The 19910-nt window shown below is 35.6% G+C and overlaps 1 protein-coding gene across 4 annotated transcripts in view; it reads left to right on the forward strand.

Moving 5' to 3' along the window:
- LOC149806608 (toll-like receptor 6) overlaps positions 1–19910 on the forward strand; it is a 69053-nt gene that overhangs the window by 13296 nt on the left and 35847 nt on the right. For 3 of the 4 annotated variants that reach the window (XM_089955526.1, XM_089955509.1, XM_089955517.1), the window contains exon 2: positions 7807–8389. The exons of the other annotated variant lie outside the window; for it this stretch is intronic. In XM_089955526.1, the coding sequence (XP_089811652.1) occupies positions 7810–8389 (580 nt within the window). In that variant the 5' untranslated portion in view covers positions 7807–7809. The remainder of the gene's footprint in view (positions 1–7806; positions 8390–19910) is intronic. 4 annotated transcript variants of the gene reach the window in all.

A 19910-nucleotide genomic window follows, 5' to 3' on the forward strand; every position in this document is an offset into this window, starting at 1 on the left:
CGGTGATGATCCAGATGCGATAACAAATGTTATATTAACATCATCAGGTGGTATTGTTGGCGGAATATTAACATAATTAGTTCTATCGATAATTCCTGGCATTAATTTTCCAACACTTTCAAACAGATCAACGGTGGTTTTGATGGCGGCGATTTTTATGTTAATCTCGGATATTTTCTTATTTACTTCAGAGGCGGTTTCGTTAATTTTTTTAACAGTTTCTTGTAAACCATCAAAATCATTCACGTGTGCGCTGTATTCGGTTCGTTTGATTATATCGGTTAATTTGATATTACTTGTTTGTAATTTTCCATGTTGATCCTGAAAAATAACAACTTCGTCGGAATCTATTCCTGATATCGCTAATAAATTATTAAGGTCATCTTTTGTTGCATATTTAGATAAATCAACATCAACTGGTCCTTTTTCTGTCCTTGACAGAGATCTTCCATAAATATCAACCATTATTTAATCGTGATTGATTTAATTTATCAGAGGTGTAATCAAGTACAAGCTTGTGATACGGTTTAATTGATCTTGATATCGCATCAAGAATATTAATTGTTTCAGCGCCACATATCGGTGGATCAGTTAATGTCTGCGTTGGTAACGTTGAATACCAAATTGGAATTTTTAATTGTTTCGCATAATTTAAAAACTCCTTTGGTGGCGCTAACCCATACGAGTCAAAGTAAATAATTTCACGCGGATTTATCGCGTAAGCAACCCAATGTGTTCCTGGACCAATACTGTTATCGAGATTTATAATTCCGGTTTCATTAGAATTTGGTTTGGCCGGTAATTGATCTCGCATAAATATACCTCTGAAAAATTTTATTTTTTTATTTTTAACCTCGTTAGATAAATCAAAATTTGACATCGGTGTTATCACATTTTTGGATACCACGACGCTGGCGTTCCTGGTAACCTTATGCCTCGACCGTACCACGACGGTGGTGTTCCTGGTAACCTCAGAAGGCGACCTTTTTATACCGTATCGCCCTCCTGTTGCTTTCTTCAGCGCCATTCCAGCAGCTGTTCCAACAGCACCTAATGCGGCGGCCTTTGCTACGGCTGGAGCAGCAGCAGCTATTAACGCTGGAATAGCCGCAAGAAGTGGGAAAAATCCACCAACTTTAACCATATCTTTGATGGCACTCGGACTAAGACTAACTTGGACGCCAGTATTTGATGATTTAGATTTAGTAAAATGTTTATGCTGAGTTTTTGTTAATGATAATTTATTTGTTCCACCTTGAATCTGAGCATTTTTTAACGTTAATTTCACCCGACATGTTTTCGTTGTATTTGATTGGAGTTTTTATTTATCTGACCCGGAGTCAGAGTTACACTAACGTGATCGTATGGCATTATAATTATTACGATTGATTTAAATTTAGATTACATTTTTTCTACCGGTGCGTCAATGACTCTCATTCGCCCGCTAATACCTTCAAGAAGCATAGTTCTATCGCTAAGTATGACCGCGGTTGCTCTAATATTGTGATTATTTGGATTGTATATTCTACATCTAAAATATATATCGACGACAGATTGTTTCACCAAATCAAGATGCTCTAGTGAAAAATAATCGATCGGATATAAATTTACAAAATCTAACTATGATATTTGTAATCCCGTATCAATATTTTGATCTGTTCCCATAAAACTTAACAAGCGATGATATGCACGAGCCACTGAATTATCAATAAAATTTATCGATAATTCTTCAGATGGTTCCTGTTGTCCATTTATCCGCAACGATACTTCGCTAACACCATATCTGTCAAATATCATGTGACTTTTTTGTTGAGTGCCAAATCGATCATTATTTTGAATAACAATAAATACGTGTCTAGGAGCAGAAACACCTTGTTGTGATGCCATATGCCAAGAAAAAATACCGTTATAGTTACTAGCTGTGCTATTATCGGTGGTTGTTGTTAACCACGACATTACTGATTTACCACCCTGATCCATGAAAGAAAGTAATTTACTTTCTTCAGTTATTGATGGAGTTATTGCCGGCATCCACAGGGTAAGTTTATTTAATATAACTCTACCGTTATTAGCAGCATCAGCGGCAACATTAATAGTACCATCTGGATTAACAGCACCTTCTCGCCAGATTGCATCATTACTGTCACCTTTTCGAATAAAAACAACCGTGTGTTTGGCTCCAAAAATTACTTTTCTAAAATTTCTACAAAATCCAAAAATATGCAATAGTGGAATTGCGCATTAAAATCTTCTACGATCATCTTTTAACATATTTTTACGTGTTAAAAATCCTAGATTATAATTTTCATTTTCAGATATAATCATATTCTCGATAGTTGCAACATTAGCAGGAGGATCATCACGATTTTTTGGTTGTCTAAAAATAAGATGTACATGATCAGCATTATCAGAATTATCCTTGGCAAACATCATACTTGGGCCAGCTGATGTGGTAAAATCATCTGAGTATCTAGCTAGGCCTATAATCGTCGTAGCAATATCAACATTATCGGTGATTGCTTCAATTTCTTTTCCGTCGATCATATATGTGGCGCTCTTAAATAACGCCATAATACCGTTATTGACAAATCCTATTTTGTAATTTAGTCCGTATTCGGTATTATCAGTTTTTATAATTTCACCTACAACCTCGAAAAATGCCTCTGATGGAAGAAAATATCTGGTTGTATCATGAACCTGAATTTCAACTCGACTGGTACTATTTGGCGTCACTGCGTCGTATGAAAAATACTGATAATCGCGCACCGACGTATCTTTGCTTATGGGTTCATCCATGTCAAATACTTCATTAGATGTCCGCGCAAACATTTTATTATAAAGATTATCATCTAAAACGAAGACCACTTCCTGATATCGCGCTAGTATTTATTATTTGATTGATTTCTCGATTTGTTAATTTATTTGTTTCTTGATTTGTTAATTTATTAACTTCTTGATTCGTTAATTCTGCTAGTTTTTGATTTGCTGCACCATTTATTATTTTACTGACGTCGCTAGGCATCACAGCGGTGCTAGGTAATTCAACCGGTCGTTTTTTTTTCTGCCTATTAAATTTAATATTTTGTCTTTGACGATATTAAAAGCTTTACCGGCAATATCACCAACAGCAGAGACGGCCTTATCACGAACTACACCCATAGCTTTCATTGATAATTGTTTTGCAACAGATCCAGCTTTAGGAGCTATTCTTGTAATTAATCCTTTAACAACCTCACCAAATCCATTACCGTAAGTATATCTGTACATGGGCAACCGAGCATTTACTACTCGAACTTGCACAGGTCTACCATGATGTTTGTGGACGATCATCTTTATTAATTAATTGTTTATTTAACAACTAATCGCTGTGATCATCAATAATTTCATCGATGAGATTCCTGTAAACGTGAACATCCACGATACCACCGTGAAATAATCGCTGACAAATATCTGCCGCCTCGTTAATTATCTCTGGTGAATTATTCCCAGCTCGTTTCCCCCCAGTAAGAACTTCTAGCCGAGACACGTCGTTAACAACACTATCTGGACAGATAGAATTATAACCGCTACCGGTAACACTAGTTTTCGCTCTCATCTGATATATATATTTTCTGAATTTTTTGTAGTCTGGGTTGGTAAGATCAACTCTGGTTTTTTTATGAGCGAAATATAATGCAGGAATCCAGTCGTGTTCGGTAACAATATCATAACTTTTTTTCGTCAAATATTTTCCCTTATCACCATATTCGAATATGGCAATACGAACTAATTCTTCTTGATCTTCAAGTTTAGTGAGAGCACTTTCACTAAACATAGTTGTAGGCACAAGACCTTGAAACGTCGATTGATGTTGTGGAACATCGAAAAAAATTTCTTCTTCTTGAGGTTGTTGTTTTAGTTCATTTATTTCTTCAATAAATCTTTTATAATCTGGATCATCTAGATTAATCATACTATTTTTGTGAGTAAAATACAAGTAAGTTGGCCATTCATCTTCTGTGACTCTATCGATATGTCTTTGTAGTAAATATTTTTTTCTCTGATCATAATCATATGCAGCAATTTCAACTGTTCTACGTCGATCTTTTAAAGATGTAAGGAAATTTTTATTAAACATGACCGCAGGTATTTCTTCTTCTACTGGTATTTTTTGTTTTTGTTGAATTTGTACAGGTAAAGGTTGTGGTTCTGCAGAAGATCCTTGTTCTAATTTATCTACTTCAGAAAGATAATCAATAAAATCAGGATCATCATTTTTAACTCGATCAACATTATGATACACATAATATATCCACTTTAGCCAAGTATTACTACTTACAGATTGTTTGGCATATTCAGATTTTAAAACAGTTTTTCGTGATTTATATGTATTTATAGCAATATAAGCTAGTTCCTTATTATTTTTAGCACTTTGTATATTAATAATACTATTATTGGTAAATTTTTCAATCGTGCGAACTCCACCAGTGACTTGTTCTGTATCATCATCTATGTCTTCAAATTCTTCATCCTCAGCTTGAGGTTTAAGTCCAGCCTTAGGTTTAAACTTAATTTTAGATTTAGGTTTATACTTAGTTTTAGATTTAGGTTTATACTTAGTTTTAGATTTAGGTTTATACTTAATTTTAGATTTAGGTTTACACTTAGTTTTAGATTTAGGTTTATACTTAATTTTAGATTTAGGTTTATACTTAGTTTTAGATTTAGGTTTATATTTAGATTTAGATTTAGGTTTATACTTAGTTTTAGATTTAGGTTTATATTTAGATTTAGATTTAGGTTTATATTTAGATTTAGCCGCTGGTACAAGTTGAACTACAGGTGCAGCTAAAGGTGCAGTTTGTTCTTCAATTTTTTTCAATACCGGAAGAATACCTGTTTTTCTTACATCAGGATCCTTAACATCTCCAAGTAGGACTTTTTGTGTGGTTGTAGTTATTGGTTCAAATAATTCGGTCGATAACTCTCTAAATCCACGTTTTGCATCCTCATATGCTCGTATTTTTCTCTTAACAGAATTTCTCACAGGAAGATATTGTTTTATTGCTTCTAATCGTTCTCGCGCTAATCTAGCAGAATGTGGTTCTCCGACACTCATGAATATTTATATACAAATAATTTTAATTTATAGTGATAAAAAAATTACAAATCGGTCTTGACCAAATATTTTAAATTTTTGCCCATGCAGTGAGGGTGAGTACCTATATGATGTCACATATGTCGGCTCGATCAAAAATAACACCCCGTAGCAGCTTTTAATTTTGAAAATAAAGGTTTTAAAAAACAATTATTTCGCAGGAGCTTTCAAATCTAGAAATAAAGTTGGTCTGTTCACCCTCACTGTTGCTATATCATATAAATTATTACAAATAATCAAGTATATGCAATAGTAACGTGTTTAGAGCACAAGCAAATCAGAGTTCTAAACATGACATAGCTACGATGTTGTAGCCTCAACTTGACTTGTGGTTGAGGCTACGAACTGATCCCATATCATGTAATGGAGCCCCCGGCCCCCCAAAAAAATCATCAGTACAGTCAGAAAAACAAATAGTGCAGAAATCTATTACATAAGTATAATTAAAGTAGTCCTCTTGTTTTCATGTTGTGAAAGAAGTTTGGCTTATTTTGAATATATTAAGCCCTTACACGATAAAATAAATTGGCATGGTTACACTAACCTCACCGTGTCCACCATGACAGATAACACGAGACTCTCGCCGTGACCCTTTTCTATGTAAGGCTTGCCAGACCATATTTGGATATTCTACGCTATGTCATTATCAATCAAGTGGCGAATAATGGCTTCTTGGTGGAATTTCAAAGTTGCCGATAAACTGTATTTACTTTTAATTTGCATAATTTATGACTCATACCGCGCCGTATTTTCACTACGATTTGTTTACGTTTCCAAATAAGGCCTCAGTGTCCTTATATGGCACACAAATAAACGAGGCTGAGAACGGAAGTAATCATGTTTTTTTTAACTAATATGGCGGACGATATAAACGAAAATATCGGATAAAAAAGGTAAACGAGATTTTGCAACTATTTCTACAATGATTTGCGATACTTCCGGTATTAAATAAGAGGACTACTCAATTCATTGCATTATATTGCAAGGAATATGTTCAAATTGTTGATATTATGATAAAAGAGCGCCGGGTGTGAATCACACCCGGCTTGCTCCATTGACACGTATATGCTCATGTTAGTACCCCGTCCACGAGGTAGGAGTAGGGGTACTAATATTAGTACTAAACATGACATTGCCATGGTCCATCTATCAATGATTCTAACTGATATTCATTCGTGTACTGTGAACATTCTTTCACAGATTCCCCAATAACACTGATCTTCATATGCTGATTATTCAATATATGCATGACGCAAACTAAATATACAATTACTGATGCTATGTGGTACCCAACAGTTTTAAAAGTACACTGGGAAGAACTTCTCAACAAAAATGAATTGACCATGTCAAAAACAAAGGCTCGGGCTGCTTACCACGACTAAAACTCAGGTACGGAGATTGCACTTTTACAGAACAGTACATCTCTACCAACACCAAAAGACGCGTAAGGATCCGCGGAGCTCTGTACTAAAGAGCACAAGAATAGATTATCGCCATCAGACCATGTTAACTGATATTGCATCCTCGCACCTACATTACCACCAATACACCATTGCTACAGAGACAGAAAACCGTTCACTAGCATCTAAATAATCACAACTTAAAATGTCACATTTCACTCTTACAACTTACTTTAAAGGCAGAATTTGACGCCAAGAGCTCTCTATATGAATGATTCCAATCGGCAGTTTAAAAAAAAAATTAATTATTTTGGACTTCTTCCGTGAAAGCTATTAAACCTATTCTAATTTACACCAGTTTTGTTCAAAGCAGCAAACAAACAACTGCTAGCCGATGCTTCTGGAAGAAGTTTATACCGCATATGATTAATCCCAAACAACCTAGAAAAACAATAGAGGCATCTGCCGTCACATAAGAATATTATAATCAAATAACATAATCATACAAATTGTACACCACCGTATAGCGCTTGGCTGTCTAAGCTATCCGTGCGACTTCTATTCAACCGGATGTCATAACCCAACCATTCAACATTCTCAGGGATGCAACAGTTTTCCACTCTTCTGAGTGCGAACTAGTGAGGGGAAGTGTGTGCGTGTGAAGGGTTGGGGATAAGCGTATCAGAGAGTTCTCCTTTTATCAACCAAGCACACTAAACGACCTATTAATGATCCCCGAAAGGAAAGGAAATCTTAACAAAATCGTGTTGGTCATTTTAGTTCATCCTTGAGAGATTATGAAATTCCAATCACGTCATTCTAACTGAAAATGTATGGCAACTGACTTCGTTTTTGATCTAGAAAAAAAAACGTTCTCACTAACACACTTTTAGGAGGCACGATTGCCCTATTAAAGCATACTCTATTCCTCGCCCAAATTATATCATATCGGTAACGGCATTGGCTCATAAAGAATCATATATGCTCACATTGAAATGAAAGTTTAAAAAAAGAAATATATCATACAAGATATGTTGATGCGAGGCGCAGAGCGAACTTCCAAAGAAGCTTTACCTTCCTAGAGTATTCATTTTCCTTCCAATTGCCATGTCGAATAGCCAGTCTTCATTATTTTAAAAAAATAATATAATCGAAAAAATAGATATCGCAAGGTTATCCATACTCAGCTGTTATTACTTCTTGAATTCTGAAAATAACAGTATGAACTTTATCTTGAAATTATTCCAAGTCCTATTCTGGCTTCTGCAGAAGATGAACACGTTGCTATGGATACCATGTGCCACCATAATCCTGTCCAGATGCATTGTACACGTCAGACCATTTAATTGCGTCATCACTCTGTGCTCTATACCGAATTTCTGCGGGAACGGACGGGAATGTAACACCTACCCAGACACATGTCAACCGGAATGCGTATGCACGGACAACGTCACGCACGAGCTCTGCAGGGCAAATGAGGTCAAACTATCGACAAATTCACATGTGACATCGTCAAAAATGAGCACCATAGCAAGTCGTGATACTACATTAGATGTGGTCAGTAACACCGGAGCATCACTCACGCAAAACACAGACTGCTTGAATAACTACACCCCAAATACTCTGCCCTGTCCAAGCGGGATACCTTGTTTGTATGGCGAGTGCGTCGTGGACAACTTGACAGGGGTTGCGAGATGTGATTGTTACCCCGGAGCTACCGGTCATCTTTGCAGCGAACCGTGTTGTCTGGACTGCGGGCCATATGGGGTGTGCAGGGTTAACATGGCAGACAGCACCCAGTACTGTAATTGTCTCCCAGACTACAAAGGAGAACGTTGTGCGAAGCCAATAGGTAAGTGATTACTTACTCACTTACTTAGTAATAATAATAATAATAATAATAATAATAATAATAATAATGTGAATAATAATAATAATAATGTTAGTAATAATAATAATAATAATAATAATAATAATAATATCCTTTATTTATCCAAGGTGACGTACTTAGCTAATAGTTTACATTATAGCTATTAATTTAAGATAAATATACAACAAATAGTTGTGCATTCAGTCAGTCTGCAAGGTTAGCATCTATTGCATAAAAGAGAAGTAATATAACAATACAAATTACACAAGGTTTGCATAATGGCCCCGAGTGGCCAAGTGGCCGAGTGGTCTAAGCGCTCTCCGTTACGGATCACTGCCATCTCACCTCTGTCTGCGTGGGTTCGAGTCTCGGATTCAGCCAACGTGGGTATGTGAGAAAGCTTGTCAGTAGCTTCTCGTGTGTCGGTGGTTCTTTCCAGGGTTTTCCCGGGTTCTTCCTCCACCATTAATACTGGCCGCCGTGCATAGCCTATCATGTGCTGAAAAATGGCGTTAAACCCTACAACAACAACAACAAGGTTTGCATACTGTTATCATAAAGACGTATCATAGCTACCGTTTACAGATGTTATGCTGTCAGGAGTGCTCACTAACATAGCTACCGTTTACAGATTAATAGCATTAGGTACTATTTTAATATCGTCATGCAGACTATTCCATAGAACTGTAGTGGCGCAAACAAATGATCTCTCACAATACTCTCTCCGAACGTTTGGTACATATATGTAAATCATTGTTTTTACTTGAGCTAATGTTTCTTACCAAATAATCATGGCATCTCTTTTCTGTAAGCTGTATGGTCTCTGCAAGTAAGAGGAACTTCAGGTTCCTGTCCACCATACACCACAGCAGCCGATGAAATGTTGAGGGAAAACTATATTGTACACTGTTAGGATGAACTGATCCGACATAAAACATTTTGCCCTTGTTAAAATTCCTACTTTCATACATACGTTTATAAAGTGTTTCAAGGTCGTAGGACCCATATAAATTAATTTCCATAAAGATAGCTAAAAGAATGGAATATTTAAAAGTTCAAGTTCTTGTGCCATTTAATTCTAAGTACGAATCCGTACATTTGGCTGCATGTTGTACTTCTAAGTAAGAATCCATACATTTGGCTGCTTGTTGTACTTCTAAGTACGAATCCATACATTTGGCTGCTTGTTGTGCTATACATTTAAGCATTAACTGAGTTTTTTATATAATGTAAGCTAAGTTTATTGTCATACGTTCAGTTTATAGAACGTTCCAAATCTTCCTTTACTTTGCTCTCAGCAATACAAATGTTTATTTGTATCATACTGTGATGTGTAAATCTGCGTGTTTCAAACTCCTTGGAAAGTCATTCACATAACATAAAATACAGAGGTTTAAAAATTTATCCCATGGTTCTCCAATTCTCCAATGAAGTTTTCATTGAAATCCGATACAGTACCTCTTCAACTCATAGCTCGTAATCTACTATTGAGATAGGATGAAAACTATCGCAGTGATACTACTGACATAGGATGAAGACCATCACAAGGAGACCATTGAGATAGGATGAAAACCATCGCAATGAGTCTAGTAAGATAGGAGGAAAACCATCACAATGGAATAACTGAAAAAAGATGAAGACCTTCACAATGAGACTATTGAGATAGGATGAACACCATCAAACTGAAACTATTGAGATGGATGAAGACAATCACAATAAGACTATTGAGATAGGATACAAACCATCACAATTAGACTATTGAGATAGGATGAAGACCATCACAATGAAATTATTGAGAATCGATGAAAACTATCACAATTAGACTATTGAGATAAGATGAAATCCATCACAATGAGACTTTTGAGATAGGGTGAAGATCATCACAATGAAAGTACTGAGATAGGATGAAGACCATCACAATGAGACTATTGAGATTGGATGAAAACTATCGCAATGAGACTACTGAGATAGGATGAAGACCATCACAATGAGACTATTGAGATAGGATGAAGACCATCACAATGGGACTATTGAGATAGGATGAAGAAGATCACAATGAGACTACTGACATAGGATGAAGACCATCACAATGGGACTATTAAGATAGGATGAAAACCATCACAATGAGACTACTGACATAGGATGTAAACCATCACAATGAGATTATTGAGATAGGATGAAGACCATCACAATGAGACTATTGAGATGGGATGAAAACCATCACAATGAGACTATTCACATAGAATGTAAACCCTTGCAATGAGACTATTGAGATAGGATGAAGACCATCAAAATGAGACTATTGAGATAGGATGAAGACCGTCACAATTAGACTATTGAGACAGGATGAAAACCATCACAATGAGACTATTCAGATAGGATAAAGACCATCACAATGAGACTATTGAGATAGGATGAAGACCATCACAGTGAGACTATTGAGATAGGATGAAAACCATCACAATGAGATTATTGAGATAGGATAAAGACCATCACAATGGGACTATTAGGATAGGATGAAGACCATCACAATGAAACTACTGAGATATGATGAAAACCATCACAATGAGACTACTGACATAGGATGAAAACCATCGCAATGAAACTATTGACATCGGATGAAATCGATCACAATGAAACTACTGAGATATGATGAAAACCATCACAATGGGACTATTGAGGTAGGATGAAAACCATCGCAATGAGATTACTGAGATAGGATGAAAACCATGGCAATGAGACTATTGATATATGATGAAAACCACCACAATGGGACTATTGAGATAGGATGAAAACCATCACAATGAGACTATTGAGGTAAGATGAAGACCATCAAAATGAGACTACTGAGATATGATGAAAATCACCGCAATGAGACTACTGACATAGGATAAAAACCATCGCAATGAGACTATTGAGATAGGATGAAAACTATCACAATGAGACTAGTGAGATAGGATGAAGACCATTGCAGTGAGAGAAGACCATCACAATGAGGTTATTGAGATAGGATGAAGACAATCACAATAATACTATTGAGATAGGATACAAACCATCACAATTAGACACTGAGATAGGATGAAGACCATCACATTGAGACCATTGAGATAGGATGAAGACCATCACAATGAAATTATTGAGATACGATGAAAACTATCACAATTAGACTATTGAGATAAGATGAAATCCATCACAATGAGACTTTTGAGATAGGGTGAAGACCATCACAATGAAACTACTGAGATAGGATGAAGACTACCACAATGAGACTATTGAGATTGGATGAAAACTATCGCAATGAGACTACAGAGATAGGATGAAGACCATCACAATGAGACTATTGAGATAGGATGAAGACCATCACAATGGGACTATTGAGATAGGATGAAAACCATCACAATGAGACTACTGACATAGGATGTAAACCCTCGCAGTGAGACTATTGAGATTGGATGAAAACCATCACAATGAGACTATTGAGATAGGATGAAGACCATCACAATGAGACTATTGAAATAGGATGAAGAAGATCATAATGAGACTATTGAGATAGGATGAAGACTATCACAATGAGACTGTTGAGAGAAGATGAAAATCATCACAATGAGACTATTGAAATAGGATGAAGATCACAATGAGACTATTGAGATGGGATGAAAACCATCACAATGAGACTACTGACATAGGATGTAAACCCTCGCAATGAGACTATTGAGATAGGATGAAGACCATCAAAATGAGACTATTGAGATAGGGTGAAGACCGTCACAATTAGTCTATTGAGATAGGATGAAAACCATCACAATGAGATTATTGAGATAGGATGAAGACCATTACACTGAGACTATTGAGATAGGATGAAAACCATCACAATGAGACTATTGAGATCAGATGAAAACCATCACAATGAGATTAGTGAGATAGGATGAAGACTATCACAATGAGACTATTGAGATCGGATGAAGACCGTCACAAAAAGACTATTGAGATAGGATGAAAACCATCACAATGAGACTATTGAGATAGGATGAAGACCATCACAGTGAGACTATTGAGATAGGATGAAAACCATCACAATGAGATTATTGAGATAGAATGAAGACTATCACAATAAGACTATTGAGATAGGATGAAGACCATCACAATGAAACTACTGAGATATGATGAAAACCATCACAATGAGACTACTGACATCGGATGAAAACCATCGCAATGAGACTATTGACATCGGATGAAAACGATCACAATGAAACTACTGAGATATGATGAAAACCATCACAATGGGACTATTGAGGTAAGATGAAAACCATCGCAATGAGACTACTGAGATAGGATGAAAACCATGGCAATGAGACTATTGATATATGATGAAAACCACCACAATGAGACTATTGAGATAGGATGAAGACCATCAAAATGAGACTACTGAGATAGGATGAAAATCACCGCAATGAGGCTACTGACATAGGATAAAAACCATCGCAATGAGACTATTGAGATAGGATGAAAACTATCACAATGAGACTAGTGAGATAGGATGAAGACCATTGCAATGAGACTCTTGAGATAGGATGAAGACCATCACAATGAGGCTATTGAGATAGGATGAAGACCATTACAGTGAAACGTTTGGGATATGATGAAAACCATCACACTGAGGTTTATGCGACAATGTATACTGAATATCTGAGTTATGATTAACTCATTAACACCTGGCTCCGCGTTTACGCGTCAGGAGGTAGTAGCCTACTGCCGAGCTCTGTAGCGTCAATGTCTTTTATGATACACTAAAGTGGGTGGCATTATAGAAAGGTAGACAGGTGTAGTTCTACAATGTTATAAAATAATCTGGATGTTTTAGTTGCACTGCAAAATACAGAGGGAACAACCTATTTTTATGGACCCGATTGTTTTCCACCCAAAATTCGGCTGTAGTCGGAATTCGATTTTGTGTCTGGATTTTAGACTTTTGTACCTCAGATCTAGGGCAGACAGGTCTGAACTGCACACAGACAGGTGAACCTTTGCAAAAAGCAGGATAAGATGGGCTTTTGGAGTAAAGAGTGGTCTCGATACGAAAATGATGGATCCGTTAAGCGAAAAAAAAAAACTTTTACCTTCTGCTCATGCGCGAGCGAAATAGCCAAAAACGATGTTTCTAACACAACTAGGCATTAGGTTAACGTGAAATCTCGAGAAAGTCATTGTATTAGAATGTGGTCAGAAATACCCCACCCCCCAATTCTGTTTCCTACGAGCATTTCAGGCAAAAACGACAAAAACTTCCAGGGGTTAATGAGTGAACTATATCGAAAGCTTTACGTAAGTCTAAGAATAATCCCCAGTTTATTTTCGTCACCAATATTATTTGACCATTGATCAATCAAACTAGTGATTACTGTCTGAATGATATGGTCAGAAGCCCGACTGGTAATAAATTAATTTTTTTTAGAAAAATAAAAAGTAATAAAATGAATGAAAACATGTCTTTCTATAAATTTACTAAGGACAGGCAAATACAGTTCTGTAATTATTGACACTCGATCGGTCTTCTGACTTCAAAAGTGGAGCAATTCTAGTTCTTTTTCCAATCGTCAACATACGTACTAGTGCCTATGGGTACATTAAATATATCAGCCAGTGGCAAAACGATTTTGTTTATTGACAGTCTTATGAACTTCACCGACAAGCCACCAAAGCCACTACTATTTACTAGACTTATTTATCGTGTGCTTTCTAACAAAATCCTCTTTTTATGATCTGAAAGAAGTTTAATTTAAGATATATTCAATATCCGGTACTGCCGAATCAAAGTCTTTACCAATATATAACCCAATAATACAGAATAAATCAGTGTCACATTTTGCGATTTTAAAAATGTTATTAACGACTTCGCCATCAACAATAAGAAAGTTAGTACTTGAATGTGATTCGGATGAAGGTACAAATATTTCAGTTGTTTTTCACATTTCTTTTAGTCTCACTGATGACTGTTGAACAGTTTCATCTAAGAAGTCTCTTTTGGCATCTCTACTTTTTATCAGAACATATTTCTAAAAACTCTACATATATAACAAAGTCAGCGTTACATTTACTTTTTATAAGAATAATATTTCTATAAACCCAATGTATAGCACAGAATGCGTGATATTTACTTTTTATTGATTTCTTAAGTTGGAAAGTCCTGGTATGCACTGATGTTTGGATAACATTTTTAATCCAGTTCTCTCAACTGATATACTTATACGTTCTCTGTAAGGTAATTGCTGATCCATTGTATGAAATAATAATTCCTTCAAGGCTAGCGATGCATTGTTTATATCATAAATTTGATTTTTCCCCCAAGGAGCCTGTTTTAAATCTTCCATTAGCTTTGCTTATCTAAGTTTTTGAACCAGCAGTATTTAAAATTGAAACCTATAGCAATCGACATCTGCTTTAAAAGCTATGTACAGAGGTGAGAGAAAATTTAAAATGCGTCTGATCTTTTCTATTATCCATTCATTCTGAAATCCCGAAATAGATGTCCAGATCAGTTTTAATTAGATGTAGTAGTCTTATATATATCTACGATATGGCGTTGGCTCAGACATTTCGTATCCATACAGATTATTATTATCCAAATAAACTATGAAATACGACGGCAATGTTTTATCATAGTTGCTCATGTACTTGTTATTCTCGCCAGCATATTTTTGTTATAACGCTTATTTCTCCTCTTATTCCACACCCTGTGAAACAAAACACGCCAGGATCTGTCAGCAATTCCAGCTTTATTTTGCTGTGCTTGAGTAATACATCCTAGGACAGTCCAGGTGCTGAGTAATACTAGGATGGGTCAAGTCCGTAGTTATCAGCGCTGACATCTCTAAAATTTTCAAATATTTTCGCGAGCAACAACACATCTGTGTTCAGATACAGGTCATGATAATCACCAAAAGGTTTAACAGTCAAATTCATTCCAAATTTGATCAGTGTAAGCATAGTCGTCATCGCTAACACTGTCAAGATTTAACCTGGAATAAAACTTGTCCCGGTGAGATAAACTTGTTTCATTAAATCTATCCCAGTCGTCAAGATATTGGTATGGAAAGATACCTTTTCTTTTAAGTAAATTTGTTTTGTCACCGAAATGATCAGTCAAATTATCAAACGTTCCTCATCCTTTCACGAGTTCGTCTAACGATACCACCATAAACTGTAAACTATCAATAAAACTCAACTTGCCAAATGTCACTGACATATACTTTTCCGTATTATTTGGGATGCATTTTATTTTATCGTTGTTATTGTTTTTAAGACGGTCAATTATATCTTTGTTACCGAATGCTTCTACGATAATATGCGTGTCCTATCGACGGAGATGAAATCCGAGAACAGGAACGAAATCTGGTGCGGTATATTTAAGATTTCATTTGTCATGAGCTGGACCGTGGTACTTACCTTTAATATGACAGTGATCTTTTGCTCAATCTTGAGTCGTACACCCTTGGTCGCAAATATGACATATTTTTGCTTAAGCAAATTCTGTTTTTCTTTTTTTTTTGGTAAGTGGTTTCATTTTCAGTGTCCTATCGAGCAACATTATGATGGCATCATTCTCGTTGATAAGATTTTTCAGTAACCACAAAACAGGAACCACGATAAAGTATTACAGGTTTTGATAAACGTTTATCAACAGCACATACAACTTTATAATCTACCCCACGTGGAACATGTTCTTGTACTTTTCTTGACTAAGATTTATCAGGGTTATTTGCTGCTCCTTGCACAGGAAGTATACTCGACTCGAAATCGTAGTAGATTATAAATAGAACTTTCATCTTGTGTTTGTAATTCGTAAACTGCAATATGTTTTCATTTTTACCTGGCATAGATATTCGTTGTACGTTATAACAATATTCGAGATGACGATCTAATATCAGCTGCGACTTAGAGCCGTGCAAGCATGTGACGAAAAAGTTTCTTTTGTGTTAGTTGTACTGACCACCGACTAACCCGATAAAGATTTTAACCCACACGTAGCGGTTTTTGTAGAACACCAAGTTTATTGTCGTTTACGCGAGATCTGATTTGGCTCGATCGCTGATATAGCTTGGATAAATCTTTTGTGTATCATCATCTACTACAAACACTTTAATGCCACCTGGTAAAAGTAAAATATTTAGTATCTCAACTTTTGAAATTTGATACTCGGAAACGGGAAATATGACACTGGAAAAGTTTAGACTGTTAACATGAATGGTGTAATTTGTGACTATGTCGGAGTGTGAATCTACCGGGAATAACGGTGATAATAATGCCCACTAATAAAACTTGTCATCTTTGTTCCTGACATTGATGCAGCATTTTGAGTTTATTTTATTTTAGCTGGTAGATCGAGATATGAGTTACCTCGCAATGGATTATATTTCATAGTGGGAAACAAACTTCTCTTATTTTTTCGAATCTCCAAACCGATCCAGATGTTGTATATTCTTCTATTTTTTCTGTATCTCCTGAAATATATCACATGACAATGACATCAAATTTGTCCCAATCAAAACTCGACGGGATAGCGATGTAATGTAAGGATCAGTGAGAACTTCGAATTGATGTTGAGATGACTGCGTCTGATCAGATTGCCGATCCAAAGATATACTCATCTTCGAAAAACGAACATGAAATTGCACAATGATTTTTAGACCCTTATGCTTGGCAAGTTCAGATTTTACTGTTGGTTGAAGTAGATGAAATATATTTGTTGAAGATAAATTTGTTAGTAAAAGCTGATTATCAAATATAAAGCTGTTGTCAAATCCAGTAAATTTTGTTGCAATTTTTGGTGGCTGATATTTTGTCAAGAACAAACTTCGTTTGCCATATCTGCAAGTTTCGACATCATATAATATAATGTTTTATATTCATCTAATGGTACGATACGAAATTGTTAATTAGAGATTTAAAAAACTTACAGTATATGAGGGCAAATTTGTACCAACAACCCATTATCATCAATAGTCTTGCAACGTGCCAGGAAATATTCTGGTGTCATCTAAACTATATCCTGTTTGCCGGCAATGAACTTGGAATTAGTATTAATCGTGAAGTCCAGTGATAATGCAAAATACACTGACATGTTCTTGCCCGACTTTATCTGGACATTGTTCTGCAATGATATTCCAGCTGGAATGCAAGTTGATCATGCCAATGCTCACGTCGCCGACAATAACATTGCAAATTTGTCTTTGAGAGAGGAGTTAAAATCACACCCGGTTTATGATTTGTATAAGGCTAACAGAGGAGGTGTTGTCAGGAACATTACAACAAAAACGTTCTTGGTCGTACTGGTGATACCGGTTATTTCATGGTCATAGTTAGAGGTCCACAAACTAATATAATTTTGTATTATTCACATCGTTTCGTTTATGATGTTATTCATGGTTTGTTTCCTGGTGGCTTAGTTATCGATCATATCAACAGCAATAAAGTTGATAATCGTTTCGAAAATCTTGATCTTGTCACCTCTAAAGAAAATAATAGGAGAGGTAAAGGAAAGTTTAATTTTAAACAACCTTCCAAGCCTGTTACATCAAATAACTCTGTCAATGGAGAAGAAACATTATTTCGTTCAATCTCATAAGCGGCAAAGTATTTTAACGTTAAACCATCATCAATAAGATAATCCGCTGATGGCACCACAAAATCCGCATACTCAACAACAATTTTTGATAGAATCTTCTTTCGATATCCATTTGTAGTTTAGTATAGCTGCAATATTGCTGTTGGTCAAGCAGCAGTTGACATATTTGTTTAGCGCTTCTCTCTCGTACTGTATCCAAATCTGACCGTATTTCAGCACGCGATCGACTTCGACGTTGTTAAGCAAAATAACGTTTTTTTTTTTCTCGTTCTCGTGAGCCATCGCGTTAACATAAACGTCGAAACGTGTTTCTTATAGCCTCTTCAAGTTGATGTCTTCACAAAATTAGCTCGAGTAACAAACCGTTCCATGTTATTAAATTGTTTAACACAAAAATAGCTCGAGTAACAAACCGTTTCATGTTATTCAACTATTTAACACAAAATTAGCTCGAATAACAAACCGTTCCATGTTATTCAACTATTTAACACAAAATTACAGTGCTTTTGCACTCCACTGATTAAAGATCTACCTTTAAGATATCTCTAAGATTTCTCGCCTAAAGCAACAGTGGGCCCATTTCATACCAGTGTCCCTGTCATATCTGACAAAAATAGTTTTTATCTTTTTCGAGTTCTGATACCTCTAAATATGTTAACAACACTTCAAACGCCGAGTAAGGATCATATCCAACGGTAAGATTTAAGTACTTGAGATCTGTTTTTTATTGCTCATAAAAACTTTTACCATGTCAAACAACAGGTTCATATTCAATATTTTTGCTCTGAAAATATACTCTTCATTTCGTGTACCATTTTTCATTTCTCTTTATTAAACAAAAGTTTTATGTATAACGTGGCTGATAAAAAAAATATGATTCAGCTATTGTCTGATCTTTGAGATGGTCTCGATCATGAGTCAAATGTGAAACTAAATATCACTAAGACCGCTAGTGGTCTACTGATTAATGACGGTGCCTTACACAGGCTTGCAGTACAGTCACAATTTGATCTAGAAACATATTTGTTTCTAGTATCTGATGATCAGCTTGCTAATGAACAAGCTATTATGCCTCAGCATGAGCAAGTTAATGTTGCAGCGCGATCACGATATAGTGTCAAATATCATCTTGCCAAAATGATTTTAAAAAATTGATTTTTCTGTCACAGAGCATCAGATATTTTGGGATATGCTTAAGCTGTTTATGCGTATTGGAAAATTAAAAGTTTATGGTCTTCAAAAAATATAGAAAATTTGATTTTATTTTGTATAAAGATTTTAACCTTGTTGATAAATTTAACAGAATATTGAAGACGATATCTGATATCGTTGTGCAGGCCTGATAAATACAGGTATGTTCTTCTAAAATGTGAGAAGACCTACGGCGATCTAATCGGATCGCTACCGATCTAGTAATACATGTTCAAGCTCTAATAAACAGTAACAAAGGAAAGAGTGAAAACAACCAGCTTGGAAAAATTTGACAAATAATTTATTTCTCTGGAAAAAATGTAAAAATGAAAGAAGAAAAAAATAAGAACTTATGGTTTTAAGAATCAAATCCTAAAATATCTAAGAATAATCAACGAATTATATTTTTGAAGTCCTAGTATTGAAATGTTCTAATGAATTCAAGTTCGAGTCCCGACGAAAAATTCGAAATGGAAGGCGACGACGTATACTGTAGTCAGTATCGTGTTGAAGTGTCTACAGTTCTTTGCTGATTCACAAACAATATTCCGGCGCTTGAATTTCCGAATAAAATTTATAGAAATGTCTTTGTCCAAAAATTCTGTACGAGCACTCAAATATTTCCAGGAAAAAAGAATAAATCTTAAAGAATCAAAATAATTTGAATACAAATTAAAATGTAACTCCAAA

This window comes from Sinohyriopsis cumingii, chromosome 1 (assembly GCF_028554795.1).
Source record: "Sinohyriopsis cumingii isolate HCF-2022 chromosome 1, ASM2855479v2, whole genome shotgun sequence".
NCBI classification, from domain to species: Eukaryota; Metazoa; Mollusca; class Bivalvia; order Unionida; family Unionidae; genus Sinohyriopsis; species Sinohyriopsis cumingii.